Source organism: Sparus aurata, chromosome 16 (assembly GCF_900880675.1).
Source record: "Sparus aurata chromosome 16, fSpaAur1.1, whole genome shotgun sequence".
NCBI classification, from domain to species: domain Eukaryota; kingdom Metazoa; phylum Chordata; class Actinopteri; order Spariformes; family Sparidae; genus Sparus; species Sparus aurata.
This window is the reverse complement of record NC_044202.1, coordinates 11,247,025-11,265,509: the sequence shown is the minus strand read 5'-3', so window position 1 is coordinate 11,265,509 and position 18,485 is coordinate 11,247,025. Positions and strand designations below refer to the sequence as shown.

General features: G+C 41.4%; 3 protein-coding genes across 5 annotated transcripts; 1 reads left to right on the top strand and 2 right to left on the bottom strand.

The window, feature by feature from the left end:
• Positions 1 to 319: 319 nt before the first annotated feature.
• mok (MOK protein kinase) lies at positions 320 to 5,719 on the bottom strand. Its single transcript, XM_030443237.1, has 11 exons — positions 5,370 to 5,719; positions 4,010 to 4,124; positions 3,494 to 3,583; positions 3,330 to 3,400; positions 3,133 to 3,211; positions 2,987 to 3,035; positions 2,726 to 2,904; positions 2,396 to 2,497; positions 2,132 to 2,305; positions 1,664 to 1,757; positions 320 to 1,350 (listed from the first exon to the last, which is right to left on the bottom strand). Exons 1-11 carry the CDS (start codon positions 5,650 to 5,652, stop codon positions 1,273 to 1,275), a joined length of 1,314 nt encoding a protein of 437 aa, XP_030299097.1. The 5' UTR covers positions 5,653 to 5,719; the 3' UTR covers positions 320 to 1,272.
• nemf (nuclear export mediator factor) lies at positions 5,710 to 13,238 on the top strand. The gene is made up of 32 exons (XM_030443232.1): positions 5,710 to 5,905; positions 6,038 to 6,106; positions 6,569 to 6,671; positions 6,998 to 7,123; positions 7,232 to 7,380; positions 7,512 to 7,579; positions 7,685 to 7,774; positions 7,871 to 7,944; positions 8,051 to 8,121; positions 8,222 to 8,297; positions 8,382 to 8,522; positions 8,608 to 8,816; positions 8,904 to 9,077; positions 9,173 to 9,236; positions 9,328 to 9,416; positions 9,507 to 9,610; positions 9,691 to 9,753; positions 9,857 to 9,969; positions 10,090 to 10,147; positions 10,241 to 10,299; positions 10,376 to 10,496; positions 10,586 to 10,850; positions 10,944 to 10,986; positions 11,072 to 11,121; positions 11,231 to 11,372; positions 11,753 to 11,830; positions 11,943 to 12,161; positions 12,269 to 12,304; positions 12,429 to 12,535; positions 12,615 to 12,658; positions 12,759 to 12,838; positions 13,018 to 13,238. Exons 1-32 carry the CDS (start codon positions 5,847 to 5,849, stop codon positions 13,093 to 13,095), a joined length of 3,222 nt encoding a protein of 1,073 aa, XP_030299092.1. The 5' UTR covers positions 5,710 to 5,846; the 3' UTR covers positions 13,096 to 13,238.
• On the bottom strand, positions 13,229 to 18,370 carry klhdc2 (kelch domain containing 2). 3 transcript variants are annotated; one of them, XM_030443234.1, is made up of 14 exons: positions 18,236 to 18,370; positions 17,224 to 17,515; positions 17,050 to 17,129; positions 16,827 to 16,944; positions 16,593 to 16,705; positions 16,078 to 16,162; positions 15,868 to 15,951; positions 15,607 to 15,687; positions 15,404 to 15,462; positions 15,075 to 15,184; positions 14,918 to 14,990; positions 14,713 to 14,800; positions 14,568 to 14,620; positions 13,229 to 14,462 (listed from the first exon to the last, which is right to left on the bottom strand). In XM_030443234.1, exons 1-14 carry the CDS (start codon positions 18,280 to 18,282, stop codon positions 14,339 to 14,341), a joined length of 1,407 nt encoding a protein of 468 aa, XP_030299094.1. In that variant the 5' UTR covers positions 18,283 to 18,370; the 3' UTR covers positions 13,229 to 14,338. The 3 variants fall into 3 exon arrangements, with proteins under 3 accessions (XP_030299094.1, XP_030299095.1, XP_030299096.1); XM_030443235.1 differs by having other exon boundaries at positions 17,224 to 17,512; XM_030443236.1 differs by lacking the exon at positions 18,236 to 18,370 and adding an exon at positions 17,902 to 18,134.
• Between the last annotated feature and the right edge of the window lie 115 nt (positions 18,371 to 18,485).

The window sequence follows — 18,485 nt, the reverse complement described above, 5'->3', positions numbered from 1 at the left end:
CTGCACACTGGACATTTAACAAAAGTCACAGGAAAGATTTCTCATGAGAAACTTAAGGTGCAACTAATAAGTCTTTTTCCATTTGACATTACTGCAGTATTATATATTTTATTTGTGTGTGATAATTACCAGTTGTGGGTGCCATGAAAACTCCAGTGCACTAGACAGAGTTGGTGAGGCAGATATATTTTTAAAGTGGATTACATTTTATATTTCAGACTCTATAACGAAAGAATCATTCGCAATTCTTCTCATTTTGATCTCAACTTTTTTGTGTCAGGAAGTTATGCAGACAAGTTAATGACAACATCACACATACTTGACTTTTTTCTCATTTTTTTATGCACCACAAGAACCAACAAAAATAAAGTGCAGACAGAGTCACAGTTCGTGTTAATGAGCTCACAGCTCTAAATGAAATGGAACTACTACTTCTTTTTTTTTTAAGCCACAACGCTTAAAGTGAAGAGGTGGTCAAGCTACATTATAAACAAAGCATTACAGAAAAAAAATATTCAGGACTTTCTTAAGGCCCCATCTGCAAACACAGATGTTTTCACATACATCATTGATCTGAAATGCAAGTCATTTTTTGTTATCTATTCACATTCTGTGTTTTTGTTGCCTGCAGGCGGTTATGCAAGTGTCGCCCTGTGAACTAGTTCACCAAAAACAATGCTGTGCCTTTGAGTAATTGCAAAGCACTTAATGTGAATGCTGTTTACCTTTATACAGGAAGACTGTTACCCTACAAATCAGTTCATTGACCGCTATTAAAAAGAGATTATCACAAGTGTATAGTGCCTATAAAAAGTACTCAACCCCTCAGTCCCTCCAGGACATTAACATACACATATGATGTTTAAAATGTTCTTGTTTCCCATCCCAGAATGATAGTTCCCTATTTCTTCACTGGAGATTTGTCTGAAAGTACTACCCCTTCTTGGAGTGTGACTACTTTTTAAAGGCACTGTCCCTGCTCCCTCATAAAGTAGTTTCACCCTTTAATTGACCCGGTAAACAGCTGTTCACATGTTTAATATCTTATTGCTTTGCTTGTGCAATAGGCTCCGACTGAAGAATAATTATAAACAATTGTAAACATGTAACACCTGCCTAAGTCAAGTAAAACTGAGGTCATAACTACACTACACACTCATAATCCAACGTAATATGACAGACTTTATATTATCTGTGTGGAGTGCACATTGCGTTTCTTTAATACAGTCTCTCTTGTTTTTAAAAGGCCATTTTTAACAGTGTGTTTGGCTTTCAGTAGTCCCTAGGTTTCCTATCCAGAGGTGGCAAGTAGAAGGTCTTGAAAGCTGGGCAGTGTGGCTCATCTCGGGGCTGTGAAGAGAGGAAATGCAGCCTGAATGCCAAATCAAATCCGTAATGACAGCACTTTCATGGCCCCTGGTCAGTTATATTCATTTGACATTGCTCTTTTTTCCCTGAATATAACACAGCAAGCATTTTAAAACCATCTCATCAACTTTGTTAACTACACAGTGCTCTTGGTTAATTGGGAACTTTTTTTTTTTTTTTTTTATTTAAAAAAATTTAAAAAGCCAAGGGGAAGATGACAATGGTACCAGTTGTAATGCATTTAGACATTTCAGTTCAGTTGTCTTCAACACTGACCATTAGAAATTGAACTTACACTCATTAAAGTTGTGTGCCTTGGGCGCCAGATGTGGTCTGAGGATGCAGTACTGTAAAGTCTTCGAGGAGAGTCCGGATTCTGCTCTGCCACCCTGGGAGAAAAAGGCAATACTTTTATTACAATAGACAGGGTATAATTATTCAATTTTAGTTTTATCTATGGATGGTGAGTTCTCTTGGCCAAAAAAGTGCTTTGTGAGGTCTAAATGACCTTGACCTTTGACCACCAAATTCAAATCTCTTCATCTTTGAGTCCAAGTGGATATTTGTGCCAAATTTGAAGAAATTCTCTCAAGGCGCTCTTGAGATATCGCATTCACAAGAATGAGATAGACATACGAACAACCTGAAAACATAATGCCTCGGGCCACCACCATCGCTGCTAAACAAACCTGGCAATTAATGTCAAGCAAATTTCATTCAAAAGCTACAAGGTTGTGAATTGTTTCTGATTTGCATGGTCTACCTGATTTCCCTAAAGCATGTGTGCTGCAGGGCTGTTGCTGCACTGATGCGTTCATCGGGGTCATAGGCAAGCATCTGATAGAGCAGCGACAGAGCCGGAGCAGGGCAGCAGGGGATCAACCGTGAGATACCGGTGCCTTTTCTAGGGGTGAAGTTGAAATCCAGCGCTCTAGATCTGCCAGACAAAAACAATGAGATGTCATATCTTTTAAGCACATAAAAATTAGATAATTACAATTGACCTATAAAAACGAGGAACACATACCGTTTGAACTTTTGGAGGATGCTTGGATCTGGTGTCCCCAACACATTGTGGATCTTATCGACCTGGTCCAACTCGCTGGTTCCAGGGAAGAGAGGGTTCAAACTAAAACACACATGGGTATAGAACCACCTTTAAGTCACAACAAAGGTATTAGCACAACCATTGTTTACTATTTTTTAAGTCTGGAGGCAGAAAGGATTTCTCAGAGCAACACAGAACGGAAACTTAACATATAATCAACTATAACCAGTCTTGTCTTATGAGCCCATTAACTGTTGTCCTATTTAGGTACTACAAGGGAAATGTTGTGCCCCCTCCCTGCAGAGGTACCTCATGATCTCAAAGAAGACACAACCAGCACTCCACAGGTCCATCTTATAGTCGTAGTACCCACTGGTGAGCAGGCACTCTGGGGCTCTGTACCAGCGCGTGGAGATGTACTCTGTGTGCGGGGGCCTGGAGGACACACTCAAACACAAGCCGAAGTCACCGAGCTTCAGACTGTTTTGCTGCAAAATAAATGTAGAAATATATATACGAGTGCTGCTGTTGTGTTTCTGTCAAGCAAATTATGATCATGATGCATCTCACTTTGATGAGGATGTTTTCTGGCTTCACATCTCTGTGAAAGATCCCATAGCTGCAGCAAAAAAGAGTGATATTGGGGAAAACAATGACAGCATATGTAATGTGTTTATTTTAATGTTTTGTGTGAACTTAAGCGCTTTCATAACTACCTGTGCATGTGTTTAAGTGCCTTGCAAAGCTGGTACATGTAGTTCTGTACCATATGGTCAGGCAGTGGTGTTTCTCTTCCTGCAAGGAATAAAGAACTAACATCAGCCAATAACTTGACTGAAAGACAACATCTCCATCTTTCCACGTTACCCTCATAATGATTTTATTACGATGCTTTTCATACTCGCAGACTTACCTTGTATGAACTCATGGATGTTCATCTCCATCAGATCACAAATCAGAGACACAGTTCCAGTATCTTTGTTGCTGAAACACCGTATTACATTAGTATGACATGCCACATGAAACTTACTTGAGGCAATACAACAACTTCACAATAAATGACACCCCAGTACTCACAAAATCAGATCATGTAGCTGGATGATATTTGCATGCGGGCTCAGTCTCCTCATTACCTGGACTTCCCGCAGGTTTTTGGCTTGCTCCAGACTTGATGACGGAAAACAGGTGACATTTGCACATTTCGTTTGACAGGTGTTCACATATAATAGAGTTAATTAGATAGTCAGATTGCATATCTGCTCACTTTGCATGAAAAAATGAGTAGTGAGGATGAGGACTAATGGGTCACAGCTTAAAATGACAGGATGATGCAAAGGTAAAATTCAACATGATGATTGGTTGCACAGGTTTTAAAGGGCAGTCAGGTTAAAAACCAGCACACAGACAACTCACATTGCAGGCAATCTATTGTGACCTCATCACTACAAGGTCAAAGGTAGATAAAGCTGACATCTAACAGGACACTTAAGGTTACAAGCTGCTGACTCATGTTTCAAGGGTCCACAGACGTATGGCTCAAGAAATGCACCACCGATTGCCTGTGCATAGGTCATACGGTCACAGAATACATACCTGTTAATTGTCTGCTTCAATGTTTTACATGCGTAGAACTTCAAATCTTTAAGGCTCAGAGTTTTCACCACCTCTGAGAACGTCCCCTGCCCGATTTTCTTAATTGCCTTGTAACCTGCATGACAATTAAAAACAAAGAAGAAGAGTAATAGAGGGGAACGTTTTGCACAAACATCTATAATATGACATGTCTGCACAGGTGAATCCTATTTGGATGTTAAAGCCCAATATTCTAATGGGATGGGATTTTTTTTCTTCTGATTCACAGTTGGAAACCCTAGATTCATATAGGGCTGCAACTAATGTGTATATACGTTAAGGATTTGTCTGCCAGTTGTTTTCTTGATCAATCATTTGGTATTAAAATGTCAGAAATTAATGGGGCGCCCCAGTAGCTCAATTGATGGAGCATGAACAGGGCTGTTTCCTCACTACAGCAGCCCTGGATTCAGATGTCAAGCAGTCCTGTCACATAAAGCCATGAAAGGCCAAAAAAATGTGACTGATTAAAAAGGATGTCAGAAAAAAAGGAAAAACTTGATTTTCCAGAACCAAAATGGCACATTTAAACATTTTGTCCAACAAATAGACACCCAAAATGCAGTTTACTGTCATAGAAGACAAAAAAGCAGCTATTATTAAACATTTTCGAGACAGGAACTTTTGGCATTCTTGATTAAAAATGTTTTTCAATTTTCAGTGGTTTGACTTATCAAATAATGTACGTCACATTGGATTTAAAAGACGGCTGCAACTAGCAATGATTTTAATGATTATATTCTAGAGATCAAAGATCAAAGAGAGAAACACATCTTTAGATTTAACAATTTTCGACTCAGTTATCAAAATGATTTGATCAAATGTTAAAGCCAGCAATTCGAGTGCAGATCATCATCATTAGGGTTCTAACATTATCCTCTGTTAAATGACACATTAAATTATCCATATCCGTATCCATAACACACGCATCTGGACGGTGTGTTTCAATGCATTTCGATAATATAAACAAAAATTTAAAAATAAAAAATAAAGAGAAAAAAAGGGGGGGTTTGCGTGTCGGTGTGTCAAAAGGACACGACAGTTGACTTCCGGGTGCTAGCTTAGCCACGCTTGCTAGCGAGCCCTGTTGGCTGACCGTCGCCTTGGTAACGCAGCACGCCTTCGCCCTGCACCCTGACCTGTGGAGGAGACTACAAACTCCTGCGCTGAAAATAGCCTCAATTAAAAGCATTTACATAGCAGAATATGCCCTGCCGTGTAAGAAAGAAAAAAAAATGCCAGTCAAGCAGAATTATTCGCCGCGGGGCCTTATATTTTACATGACTTTACGCCTTTACAGCCGCACAGTTCACCTGCTTACCTTCTTTCCTGAGGTGGTTGGGGGTGACCACTTGCTCGGGTGTATTTCCAATAGGCAGCGTGTTATTCCCCGCGTCCACAACGTTCCCTCTATTGTTTGGTGGTGGTTTGCATGCATTTTGAAGGCTTGCCATGTTTTTCACGCCAATAAGCCAGTTTGAGTAGTGCAAATTGTTAAAAAAATTATCCATAACAGTCCCTTCAAAATCACGGTTGCTGCTCCACTCGTTCATGTTGTCGTATAACGGTACCAGGCACCGGTGAGAATTCAAAAAATCACGCATTACTATCGCACTTGTTTCTAAAAGGCGTTGACCTGCTCCTTTTCGCCCCACGTCGGCTTCCGTCACGACACGTCGTCTGCGCATGCTCATAAGTTCCCTGTATGTTTGCCTTGCTGATGTTGCACTAGAAATGTGAATTAATTGCCTCAGTGTTTACGTTTCTTTCTCTAGCTGTTGTCAGCTGTTCTGCCACCATGAAGACAAGATTCACCACTGTGGATATCAGGGCAGTTATTGCCGAGGTCAACGCCAAGTACGTGTTTTTTTATGCTGTTGCCCCCAGCAGGGTTGCTAAGCTAACCTAGCATCGTTAAAGTGGACTTTGTGTACAGATGTTAATCAGCCATACATTTATTTGCTTTGCTTTATTTTCATTTCTTCACAGCTACATCGGCATGAGAGTATACAACGTGTATGACATCGACAATAAGACGTATCTCATCCGGCTTCAAAAGTAAGAACAGTTTGTAAACTTGCATCCAAAACTTCCACTGTAGTTTTGTTTACAGCTGTTAGTTAACGCATGAAAATAGTTATGCATTCATAACTGTCAACTATAATCAGTACAATTAAAATATTAGATTGAAAGTATGCATTATGCAAGAGAGGGTTATATCAGTGCTGAGTTATTATACATTACATTCATTATTATTGTCGGTGCATGTATATCTAGCTTCATTTTAGCTCAGTTTAGGCAATCTTTAACAGTGCATCATATTGTGTTAGCTCACCACATGTTTTGTCTTTAAAAATCTGAATCTAATAGCTGTCAAGTACATGTGAAATGAAAAGTGCAGTATTTTCCTTTGAATAAAATAGCATGAAACAGAAGTTCAAGTTTGTCACTTCTATGAATATACTTTCTGTTCTTACCACTCAGACAGTGTGTTTAACCAAGTGTCATGTTGATTCTCAGGCCTGACAGCAAAGCTGTTCTCCTGGTCGAGTCTGGGACACGAATTCACTCTACAGACTTTGAATGGCCCAAGAACATGATGCCTTCAGGCTTCGCAATGAAAGTGAGAACATCTTATTGCCTATTTAATAAGACGGACCAACTTTTTTACAAGTAGATTTTAACTGTATTCTAGTTTTTTTTAAATAATATTTTGCACTGTGATTCTGCTTTCACTGAGACTTTTCATATAAACTCCTGTTTCTTTGAAGTCTGGTGTGGTGAACTTCAACCAGACACTTTGTCAAGAGACCTGTTTTGTCTACGCCTGAATTTGGATTTACATCAATATATTTTCCTTTTTCCAGAATTTCCTTATCAGGTCTGTTATTCTTTATTTATGGATCAGTTATGATGAAACTGAATGTTTAAAATCAACTTTCTCCACAGTGTCGAAAGCACCTGAAGTCGCGCCGGTTGACCCAGGTTAAGCAACTCGGGATTGACAGGGTTATTGACATCCAGTTTGGCTCAGACGAGGCTGCCTACCACCTGATTATTGAACTGTACGACAGGGTGAGAAAACATTGTGAGATGTATGATTTGAGCTGTACAGATCATACCAAACCACTACAATGATATACACTAATTTGTATGTGTCGGTCTGTCCGTATCTATCTTCAGGGCAACATCATTCTTGCAGACTACGAGTACACCATCCTGAATCTGCTGCGGTTTCGTACAGCAGAGGCAGAGGATGTTAAGATTGCTGTGAGAGAGCGGTACCCTGTGGAGAGTGCCCGACCCCCTGAACCTCTCATCAGTTTAGAGAGGTAACCACATCTTTATGTGTGCTTTTTGAGTCTGTGGCCCAAATGGAAATCCATTAATATATTATCCTCATAAATTAATCCTCAAAATTAGTGTAAACTAATTCTCTCTCAATGCTTTTTTTAAAATGTAGACTCACTGAAATCCTTGGCGGTGCACAGAATGGGGATCAAGTGAAAAGGGTCCTAAACCCTCACCTCCGTAAGTAGCAAGGACACTGATTATTAATCTAAAACAGAAACACATTTCTCTGTAGTTTAAATATCTTAACATATTTGAATAATTTATTTCCACACACCTGCCCAGCCTATGGAGCCACTCTGATTGAGCACAGTTTGATTGAGGTGGGTTTGTCGGGCTCTGTTAAAGTTGACAGCCAAGCTGATGCGGCCCAAGGTACAGTAGAGCTGTTGGGATTGTGATTCCAATTTTAAATTGTATGTTTGTTTTATTTGCAATGTTGCTCTTCTGTAAATCCATTCTCTCTTGCAGTTGCTCCTAAAATCCTGGAAGCTCTGCAGATTGCTGAAACATATATGGAAAAGACTGAGAACTTCAGTGGCAAAGTACGATCTGTTTAGTCAGCATTTTTATTTTTAATTTTAAGAAAAGTACTTTAGGACTCTCTACTGGATCTGTTAAAGTCACAAAGTCTGTTTTGTTTAATTCAAGGGTTACATCATTCAAAAGAGTGAGAAGAAACCAAGCTTAACTCCTGGCAAGCCCAGTGAAGAACTCCTCACGTATGTCCTGTTTTGTGTAACGAATGTTACAAAAGAAAATACTAAACATGTTTTTTTTTAGCTGGTTCTTTATTAATACATTTATGATGTCTACTTACAGATATGATGAATTCCATCCATTCCTTTTTGCCCAGCATGCAAAGAACCCCTATTTGGAATTTGATAGTTTTGACAAGGTAAATATGGGGTAAATATTTCTTAAGTAAATTCACACTCTTTGCAAGAATGTGATATGAATTTTGTGTAATTCTCTCACTCAGGCAGTGGATGAGTTCTTTTCTAAGATGGAGAGTCAGAAGATTGACATGAAGGCCTTGCATCAGGAGAAACAGGCCATGAAGAAGCTGGAAAATGTTAAGAGGGACCACGGGCAGAGACTGGAGGCCTTGCACCAAGCACAGGTCAGCGTCACAGGCAACTTTTGGCTTTGTGTGCCGTAAACATTTCACTAAATAATGGCACGAAATCTTGTCTGGCGTGTTGTAGGAGGTCGACCGGATAAAAGGTGAACTGGTGGAGATTAACCTTCCTGTGGTAGAGAGGGCGCTGCAGGTGGTGCGCAGTGCATTGGCCAATCAGGTGGACTGGACAGAAATCGGCATTATAGTCAAAGAGGCACAAGCTGCTGGGGACCCTGTGGCCTGCGCCATCAAGGATCTGAAGCTGCAGACCAACCATATCACCATGCTCTTAAAGTAAGACCATCACTGATAAAGATGACACAGCAATTTTTTTGTTTATTTTATTTATTTTTTTTACACCATTTCACTTTTCTCCCCTAGGAATCCATATATTTCTGAGGAAGACCAGGAAGAGGAGGAGAAAAAGGATGTGGTAGAGGAGAAAGGGAAGAAAAACAAGAATAAAGACAAAGGACAGAACAAGAAGTTGCAAAGGAACAAGCCCATGTTAGTGGATGTGGATCTTGGCCTGTCGGCTTACGCCAATGCCAAAAAGTAGGGTTTGCATGTAATCCTTTCGACACAGAATTGAGAATTATGCGGGGGAATTGTTTTTACAGCAGTGTCATTGTGCTTTTTTTTTTTGGTAGATACTATGACTTCAAACGAAGCGCTGAGAAAAAGGAACAAAAAACCATTGAAGCAGCAGATAAGGTAGGAAAGCAGTTTCATTCTACACTCAGGTTTAAGGCATGAAAAAATGTAAGCAAACAACAAACATGCTCTTCTATTTTTGTCCTTCAAGGCTATGAAATCTGCAGAGAAAAAAACACATAAAACACTGAAAGAGGTTCAGACTGTGACCACCATTCAGAAGGCCAGGAAGGTCTACTGGTAAGACATTTGTAGCTACACTATTAAGACTTTGATCCAGCTTCTTTTTCTGGAGTCTTTTATTCTCACCGTTTCTCCTCTTTTTGGCAGGTTTGAGAAGTTCTTGTGGTTCATCAGCTCTGAGAATTATCTGGTCATCGCAGGGAGAGATCAGCAGCAGAACGAGATGATTGTCAAACGCTACCTCCGGGCAGGTAACAAATTAGTACACACTCTTCAAAAGTAAGCACCTTCAAATAGTGTTACCCCTTCATGTGTTCCTTTACTTTGTCAGGTGATCTCTACGTTCATGCTGACCTCCACGGAGCAACCAGCTGTGTGATCAAAAACCCCTCGGGTAAAAAACGTGGCCCCTCAGTCTCTCTTTGCTGTTTGACTTAATTTCATCAGTTTGTGATGTTACATTTCCCATAATGTTTTCCTCTGTCTTCCTGCTCCAGGTGACCCCATCCCTCCACGTACCCTGACAGAAGCTGGCACTATGGCTGTGTGCTACAGTGCTGCTTGGGATGCCAAGATCATCACCAGCGCTTGGTGGGTTCATCATCATCAGGTGCGTCATCGATATTGAGCAGACAGCAAATTTCCCAGCTTGACGTGTTCAGAAAAATGTCTGTGTTTCATATTTCTGAGATACTGTATACTGATTTTACATTTTCCTTTTTTTTTCCAGGTGTCTAAAACTGCTCCCACGGGAGAGTACCTAACCACTGGCAGTTTCATGGTCAGAGGTATTGGACACTGTAAATGAAAATTTCAACATTTTATAATTCACTGATGAAAAATATGAGTAGATGTTTGACATTTGAATTATTTCTCTCCAGGAAAGAAAAACTTTCTGCCACCTTCTTACTTGATTATGGGCTTTGGATTCCTCTTCAAGGTAAAATACCTTCATCAGCACATTTGAACTTTTTCTCATCTGCAAACAATTAAGTGTTATTCTTGTGTCTGCGCAGGTCGATGAGCAGAGTGTGTTTCGGCACCGAGGAGAGAGAAAGGTGAAGACCGTAGAGGAAGACATGGAGGAGGTCGCGTCCAAAACTGCTGAGCTGTTGGAGGAGGGAGAGGAGCTGATAGGTAGCAGACACAAAATGCCACACTTTATTTACTGTGTGTGTGTAACAACAACATTCAGGTGTTGTAACCGACTCTGTCGCCTGCTGCAGGTGATGACAGCGGTAATGAAGATCAGGGTGAGGGAGGAGATGGAGAGACGGAAAAGAAGATTAAAAAGGAAGTGCGAAGTGCGAATCGAGAACTGGACGCTGTTCCTGAGGAGGACAACATGGAGGCAGAGGAGGAGGAAGAGGAGGAGGAGGAGGAGGGGAAAGAAGAAGATGACAGGGAGGAAGAGGAGGTGAAGGATGAAGAAAGTGAAGAGTTCAGTTTTCCGGATACGACCATCTCCCTTCCTCATTTACAGCCCAGCAGGTAATGCTACCACCGCTGCTCCTTCAGACAAACACTGTCATTGCACATTGGCGATGAACTGCGCTTCATGAAATTGTCTCCCCTTATTTCTAGGAGCGCTCAGAACCCTGGTTTCAAAAAGGAAGTAACCACTCAGGTAATTAGTTACAATCCTAAGCCACATTACATGAAGTAAAATCATAAATCACACTACACTTGTAATAATGTTAATTATTCCCAAGGTGGAGGTAGACTCGCAGGGGAGGAAACACATGACTGCAAAGCAGAGAAGGTACAATAAGTCACAGTAAACCATGCTCTTTACAACATTTATTGTAACATTTATTAACATTTCTAATGGACCAGTTACCGATTGAATCCCGTGTTGCCTTTGCCACCAGAGAAGAGAAGAAGAAGAAGCAGAAACAGGAAGAGTGCGACACAGAGGAGAAGACTGAGGTTTCATCCGGCAGGTCAGCGGTCGATCAGGGATCCAAAGGTGGAGGAGGCTCCACCCAGCAGCCGCTGAAGAGAGGCCAAAGGGTAAGAGAGGAGTGTGGAGATAAGGTGTCCTGTTATTGGGGACCAAATCTAAAACAAAGTCATACCACCTTTAATTACAGTGCTTTTAATTTTACTAATCTTTTTAAATTTACGAATATTAAAGGAAATTCAATTTGTAAAAACAAGACTTAAACATCGAGACGATTCAAGATTAAGTCTATAAATAAATAAAAAAATAAAAGTAGTCATTAGAAAATTGAATAAAATGGGATGAAATAGTACTTAAGAAGATGCCAAAGCTAAAATTGTTACTAAGAGTTACATGTCATAATGATTATGGATCGATCTTGAACTTGAACAAAGCTTCCTCTGTCCGTGTTGTTTCTTGTGTGTGTGTTTCTTCCCTGTTGTCACTCCAGAACAAGTTGAAGAAGATTAAAGAGAAGTACAAGGACCAGGATGAAGAGGACAGGGAGCTGAGGATGCAGCTGCTCGGGGTGAGGAGGCTGTCACTGTGTAATATACCGCGGCATCGCGCCATCTGCAAAGCTTTCAGTCGCACCTGAGACTGATACGAATATTAACACTGTGAATGCTGTACTTCTTTAGTCAGCTGGTACCACCAAGGAAGAGAAGGATAAGGGGAAGAAAGGAAAGAAAGGGAAGGGGAAAGACGAACCCGCCAGGAAACCGGCCCCTCAGAAACCACCTCAGAAACCTCGTAAAGTGGAGACGGCAGCGAAGAAACCAGAGCAAACGGGAGGAGCGGAGGACACTGAGGAGAGACCGCCTGGAGAAGAGGCAGCTCCTGCTGACCAGGAGGAAAAGGTGCTTGACACAATTCAGATTTTCACTAAGAATTGGATTTATAAATATCTACCTACATGTGCTTGTATATTATGTTGAATCTTTATCAACACTGTAATCTGTTGCAGGAAGATGAGGTGGACCCGGACAACCCTGGAGCAGAGGTGAGTTTTTTTTTAACGTTTAACTGTGGATAAATAGTTCTGTAAGGAAAGGAAATGAGTATGTGCTCTTTCTTATGTTTTAATCACGTTAGCCTAACTATGGTTTTCCTTTGCGCTGCCTCAGGAAGCAGAGAACCTGCTCACCTCTCTGACGGGCCAGCCTCATGCCGAAGACGTGCTGCTGTTCGCTGTGCCAGTCTGTGCTCCATACACCTCCCTGACCAACTACAAGTAGGTGACATTAACGTTTACATGTAAGAGAGTAAAGGTGAGGAGTGTATGGACTAAATGAGCCATTTGTTTCCAACAGACACAAGGTTAAACTGACACCAGGTTCTCAGAAGAAAGGGAAAGGTAAGAATAGTGATTCATTTAATTTTTTTCAAAAGCCTTTGCGTGATGCTTTACATTGCTCTCAGAATCAACAGTGATGTTAATTTTTTCTTACCACCAGCTGCACGCACTGCAGTTCTCAGCTTTATGAAAGCCAAAGAGTCATCGACCAGAGAGAAAGACCTGTTCCGCAGTGTCAAGGTGAATTAGTTTATCATTTAGTTATGTTAATTCTACTGTGAATAATACATTTCTTGTGATAAATGATTGTCAGAATTGATTTGGGACAGGGATCAAACTAATGATTGATAACACGTAAGTTTGTTTTACTTGATAATGCGATTCAAACCGTGTCCCCTCTTACATCACCCGTATTGCAGGATGCTGATCTATCCAGAAACATGCCGGGCAAAGTTAAAGTGTCTGCACCAAACCTGCTGGCTGCCAAGAAGAAATAATAGACGAGCGACCCCAGATCCCTCAGTTCAGTCTGCAGACGTGGACATTACAAATTTTATTCTGAATATTGTATTTGTTGAACAATTTCTCTGAAATGAAAACATGTAAATTAACAAAGCTGAACATGACACGTCTTGCGGTATGGGTTTATTCTTTGTGTACAAAGAAACAATATGCATCATATTCTACAATAAAAAACACCAACAGTACATTGTGCAAACCAGGCAAATACAAACAGAGCCCTGCTGACATGAGGCCTTTCAGTGCATCATGGCTAAACAGCCAATACACTTGCAGTATTTTAAGTCACTGATGAAATTAAAATGCTACAGGAGCCACTCATGACGATTGCAAGGCTTTAAAAAGCCATTTTCAGAACACAGAACCCACACATTTCCTCACAAATATATAAATTACTTTATATTTATATATATATATACACATATATATAAATAAAAATTAACATTTCTGTGGCTTCAGAGTAGATAGTTTCGTAAAGAAGCACTAGTTTTAGGTCTGTGACAACTTAAACTACCCAAGATCTAGGAAATGTCTGCATTCAAGATCTCAAACATTAGTTACAGGAATCATTTTTTTTTTTTTTTTTTTAAATCTGCACGGTTAAAGCGAACCTGTTTCAGCCTTGGACCGCTGAATTTAGTTGTAAGACATTAGACACATATTTTAAGTGGATTTAATTTTTTTGAGCAAGAACAATGAATGGCATGTTTGGAACAGAACTCTACCCCTGACTCTTGGGTACAAGAGGAACTATAATCTTGTGGAGGGAAGGAAGTTCACAAAGCTTAAGTCCTGCCAACTCCAAACCATATTTCTTCCCCCTTCAGCCTCAATAACACAATACTTTGTTGCACAGGGTTTCTTTCAGTGTTCTTCCTCAATTCTAGCTTTCTCTGAACGAGTTATAAAATAAAAGTCCATTTGAAAAATATGTTGAGCCAGGAACAAAACACAACTGGAAGGTAGTTCTGGGCTCCCCGCTGTCAGCACTGCTACTCAACTCTGGCTTTGCAAGAGTTCAACCTGTAAGATAATAAACGGCCAGGACCATTTCCAACAGTTCCACAGCTGTTCACTATTGCTTAGGGATTTTTTTTTCCACAAGTGTCCACACACATTAAACTAATGCTCTAAAAAGGACTACCTGCTCATCTCGTATACTGTACATATACACATATTTCCCTGTAATGCTCCGGTCTGGATTGATGGCTTCCTCTCTGCCTAGGAGCCCAGTGTGTTGACGCGCGACATTCTCTGTTTCAGGCTGTGCAGGAGGTGTTTAGGCAAGCAGTCCCAGTAACTGGACAAACGCTCCTTGTGCTGCAGAACAGTCTCCATGCAGAAACTGGAGAGGGTGGTGTGAAAAGTGAGCACATAATAAGAAACAACAGATCATTTCAGTGTCAGATAAACATTGTAGGGCATCGTCTTTGCTTCTGCACACACTCACCGGACTAGAGATTTGGGCTGAACGTTGAAAACCAGTAACTCGTTGCTATGCGCCTGTCAAGAAAAAAAAAAAAAGGTTCAATTCACTTGACAATCTTTTAATGCATGTACAAAAATGGTTGATTAAGATGCAACTTGCAGCTTACAGCTCTGTGGTGAGACAAAAGGTTGTTGGCACACCCTCCGAACACAAACACCTCTCCATCGGGGCCGGAGCATGCTGTATGCCACAGCCTGAAACACACAGCGCAATGTCAACAACTGTCTGCGTACAGTAAGAGTCCGCTTTCACAAACAAACACAGAAATCAGTGTGCGGTCATTAGGCTGAAACCCAATCTACAAGACTTACCTCGGTCGCTCTGTGTGACTGTGTTTGAAAGGCTTCCATTCATTTTTGCTCACAGAGTACAGCCAAGCATCACCTGAAACACAGATGACACCTTCTTGATACCAGCGATCGTATTTTGAGGGTTATTTGCTACTCCAGAACAGAGCGTCAGACTCACTCAGTGTCTCTCTCTCTGTTGTGAATCCTCCGAATAAGAAGATGTGGTCTGGTGACACGGGAGTGAAGGAGTGCCAAGACCGGCCCACGGGACCCTGCTGGGGAACGCTCCTACAACAAGGCGGGGAGGGTCACAGGAGAATGTGAGCACGACAGAAAACGGAAATGAGAGAATGCTCAAGGGTGAAAGCAAGAAGGATGGATCGCTGTTGGAGCTTGTTAGAAGATAAAATGGTCAACATTGGGCATAGTTCCTCCAGTCATTAACAAAAGGTATCCTGTTAACTAACGTCTTCCTAGATTCTTGTAAATTAAAAGAACAGCGCTTACATTTCATGCCACTCCCATGTGTCCAGGTCGATGTAGTACAGGTCATTTAGTCTGTAGTTCTGTGTGCAAACGGAGGATGGGAGGTGGAATTAGACAACAAAAGAGATGCAAACATGTCTCTGCACATTTGAAAAGGGAGAAAATATCAACCATGTCCATTATTAGAGGGACACATCCTGAATTGTTAGTCTAATTTGCTTCACCTTGTATCGTCCCCCGAACACATAGCCTCTGTTACCGATTGTGGCGCAGGCATGAGCTGCTCTGGGTGATGGGGTGTTCCCCTACAGAGAGAGGAGGGACAATGTAAAAGATTTAGATTTTGACTATATTGTCTCCTAAATGGGAGAGGCTACTGTTTGAACACGGCCAGGTAGTTAGCTCAACATGTGTGTGCATACAAAGCCTGTGTTGGTTATTAGGTTGCATGAGGTGGAATTAGTGGTGTCTGTGCAAGTATTTACTGTAGTGATGGGCTGGCTCCAAGTATATGTCTCCAGGTCCAGGATGTGGATGTGGTTGTTCCAGCCTCGTCCAAGGCTGTCCCACTGTAAACAAAACAAAGACTTAAACAGATGTTCTTCTTTCTAAATGAATTAAATATTTAAATACACACTGATTGGAAGCAACACATAGTCAGTGTTGCATGGAGAGATTTTTTTTGGTTTACAGACCACAAGTGAAGACGATTCATCATATTCAAAAGTCCCTTGATGAGGTCCTTGTGCAGCGTAGCCATAGCCCCCAAAGAATATAAGTCTGCGGAAAGAAAATCAGACAAAACATTCTTTGAATATCACCTAAACTATGGTTAACGTGGTCACATGGCTTGATGGCCACATTGACATGTTCTGACATGCGCCACGTGATTAAGATTTCTGTCATACCACGCTCAGGAAACTTAGTACCAGTGTTTTTATGACACTGTGGCCAGAAGACATTTCATGCATTTGCAGGCTGGAAGTCAAACTTGACTTTTAGTGGAAGTCTGTAACTAATATCTCGTTAAATAAAACTGTTCAAATCAATATGTTGTTACAAAGGAGTCTCGTATTTAACCATGCAGCCCAAGTCATTTATCAATGATGAATAAGCGTGCTGCCACTTCCCAAGCACAGCACGAGAAACCCTGGGATCTAACGTGTACGCTTAACACCCAAATAACACAAAAACAAAAATGTACACTCACCTGTTCTTTTGAACCCAGCACCCTAGCTTGTCCTTACAGGAAGGGGGGAGTCCTTTAAGATCCCTCATTTCCTCCCAGACGAGGCTGGGAGCTCTCAGAGGCAGGCGGTAGATCTGGAGAGAATACACAGAATACAGGAGTTCTGAAAAATGAGCGCAAACAGCAGGCCGACACGCGTCAAGGTCTTTAACATGATGCAACCATTTGGTGCTTGATGCAACGAGCAGACCGTACCCTGTTTGTGTTTCCCCTGGCGTGATGACCTCCAAAAAGGTAGAGGACTCCATCAACACACACCCCACAGCTGCCTGACATGGACGTGTGCAGGTTACCACCAGCTACATGCTTCGTCCTGTAAAACAGTCAAGTGTGATTTGTTTTCTTAGTGAGCAAATGCCAATTTATTTAAGTTAAGGATGATATTATTGATATGCAAGTTAAATGCGAAGGCTATTACCACACTCCTGACTCCATGTTGTATGTCCAGATCTCATTTCTCGGCAGGTACAAGTCGAAGAAACCGTGGTTTTGAGAATTCTAGTGCAGAGAGGGGGAACAAAATGTTTCTTTAAATAAACTGTGGGGGACAAATAAAAGAGTTTTTAGGAAATGCATCTAATTAACTCCTCACCTTGTATCCACCCCACACATACATGATGTTTCTGTCGATCACTGCTATATGACCACTGCGCTCAGCTGGGGTATCCAACTCAAACGACTCTGATGCCTCGGTTTCCAAGGGCTGTTCATCTTCCACCTCCTCATCCTCCTCGTCCTCGTCCATATCGTCGTTCACCATCCATGCAAACAGTCTTTCGTCTTCCTCCCTGTCTGAGTCATTGTCATCCTCTCCGGCAGGCACCTCTCCCATGTCTTCCTCCATCTCTGCCATTCTCTCTGCCATGTCAGCCTCTCTGTGTCTGCTGTCATGGCAAGAGTGAGAAAAGAGAAATCCCTGGGTTACACTGGGTTAAAGCTGTTTGGATTATTCGATTACCTGATTAGTTTTGGACTGTTTGTACAATGATCTGAAATGGGCTAACAGACAACGACCCATATTCAAAACACTGGCTGTCAGGGAATGATAACAGATTTTCCACTTAGCTGGGAAAAAGAATAGGACACAACAACAATAGTATATCCTCTCCAAACGTGCAGTTGTCTTGGTAAATGTAACATAACCCTCAACCTTATAGTCTACGTCAATTTGTTGGCGAAAATTCAGCTTGCTAGCTTAACCAGCGGAACTATTAATCATGGGAACAGATCAGATCATGCTAGCTCTGCAGCACGATTCCAGGTGACCTACTTTGACTAGCTGAATCCTTCAGGTTACTAGGTTAAATTAACATTAGCTGTTAGCTTTCATCCTCGTTAAAAATGCCAGAAACTATTTGGCCGGTCACCCAGCTAGCGAGCACCCAACAGCTGTTCGTCACTTAATGGAGACTGTAGGGCTGCAATGTTTGGGCTACCACGGCAGGAAGTTCCGAGATCGGGTCGAACAGCCACAGCACGTTTTGTAACTTGAAGATGCAAACAAAGAGAGGTGCTAAAATGATAGCAGCCGCGTTGGCGTCGAAGCTAACCCTCCTGTGATTGCAAATCTGATTTAAATGTATCCACACATGTCGCTAACGTACCTTGTCAGATGATTGTTGTCTGCAAAATTCAAAAAGCAGTCCGACATTTAAGTGAGGTCATCACAAGCGTTCTGGGGGCACGACCGGAAGTTGTTGACCCCCTAAGTCCGTCATCTTGGTGAGGTCGGCAGGAAACAGTAGACATCTGCATACATATATATCACCCCCACGGTCAGTCATAATTATGGCATTAAAAAAGTATATATGATTTTATGATTTACGATATCGAAATTACGAGATATAAAGTCAA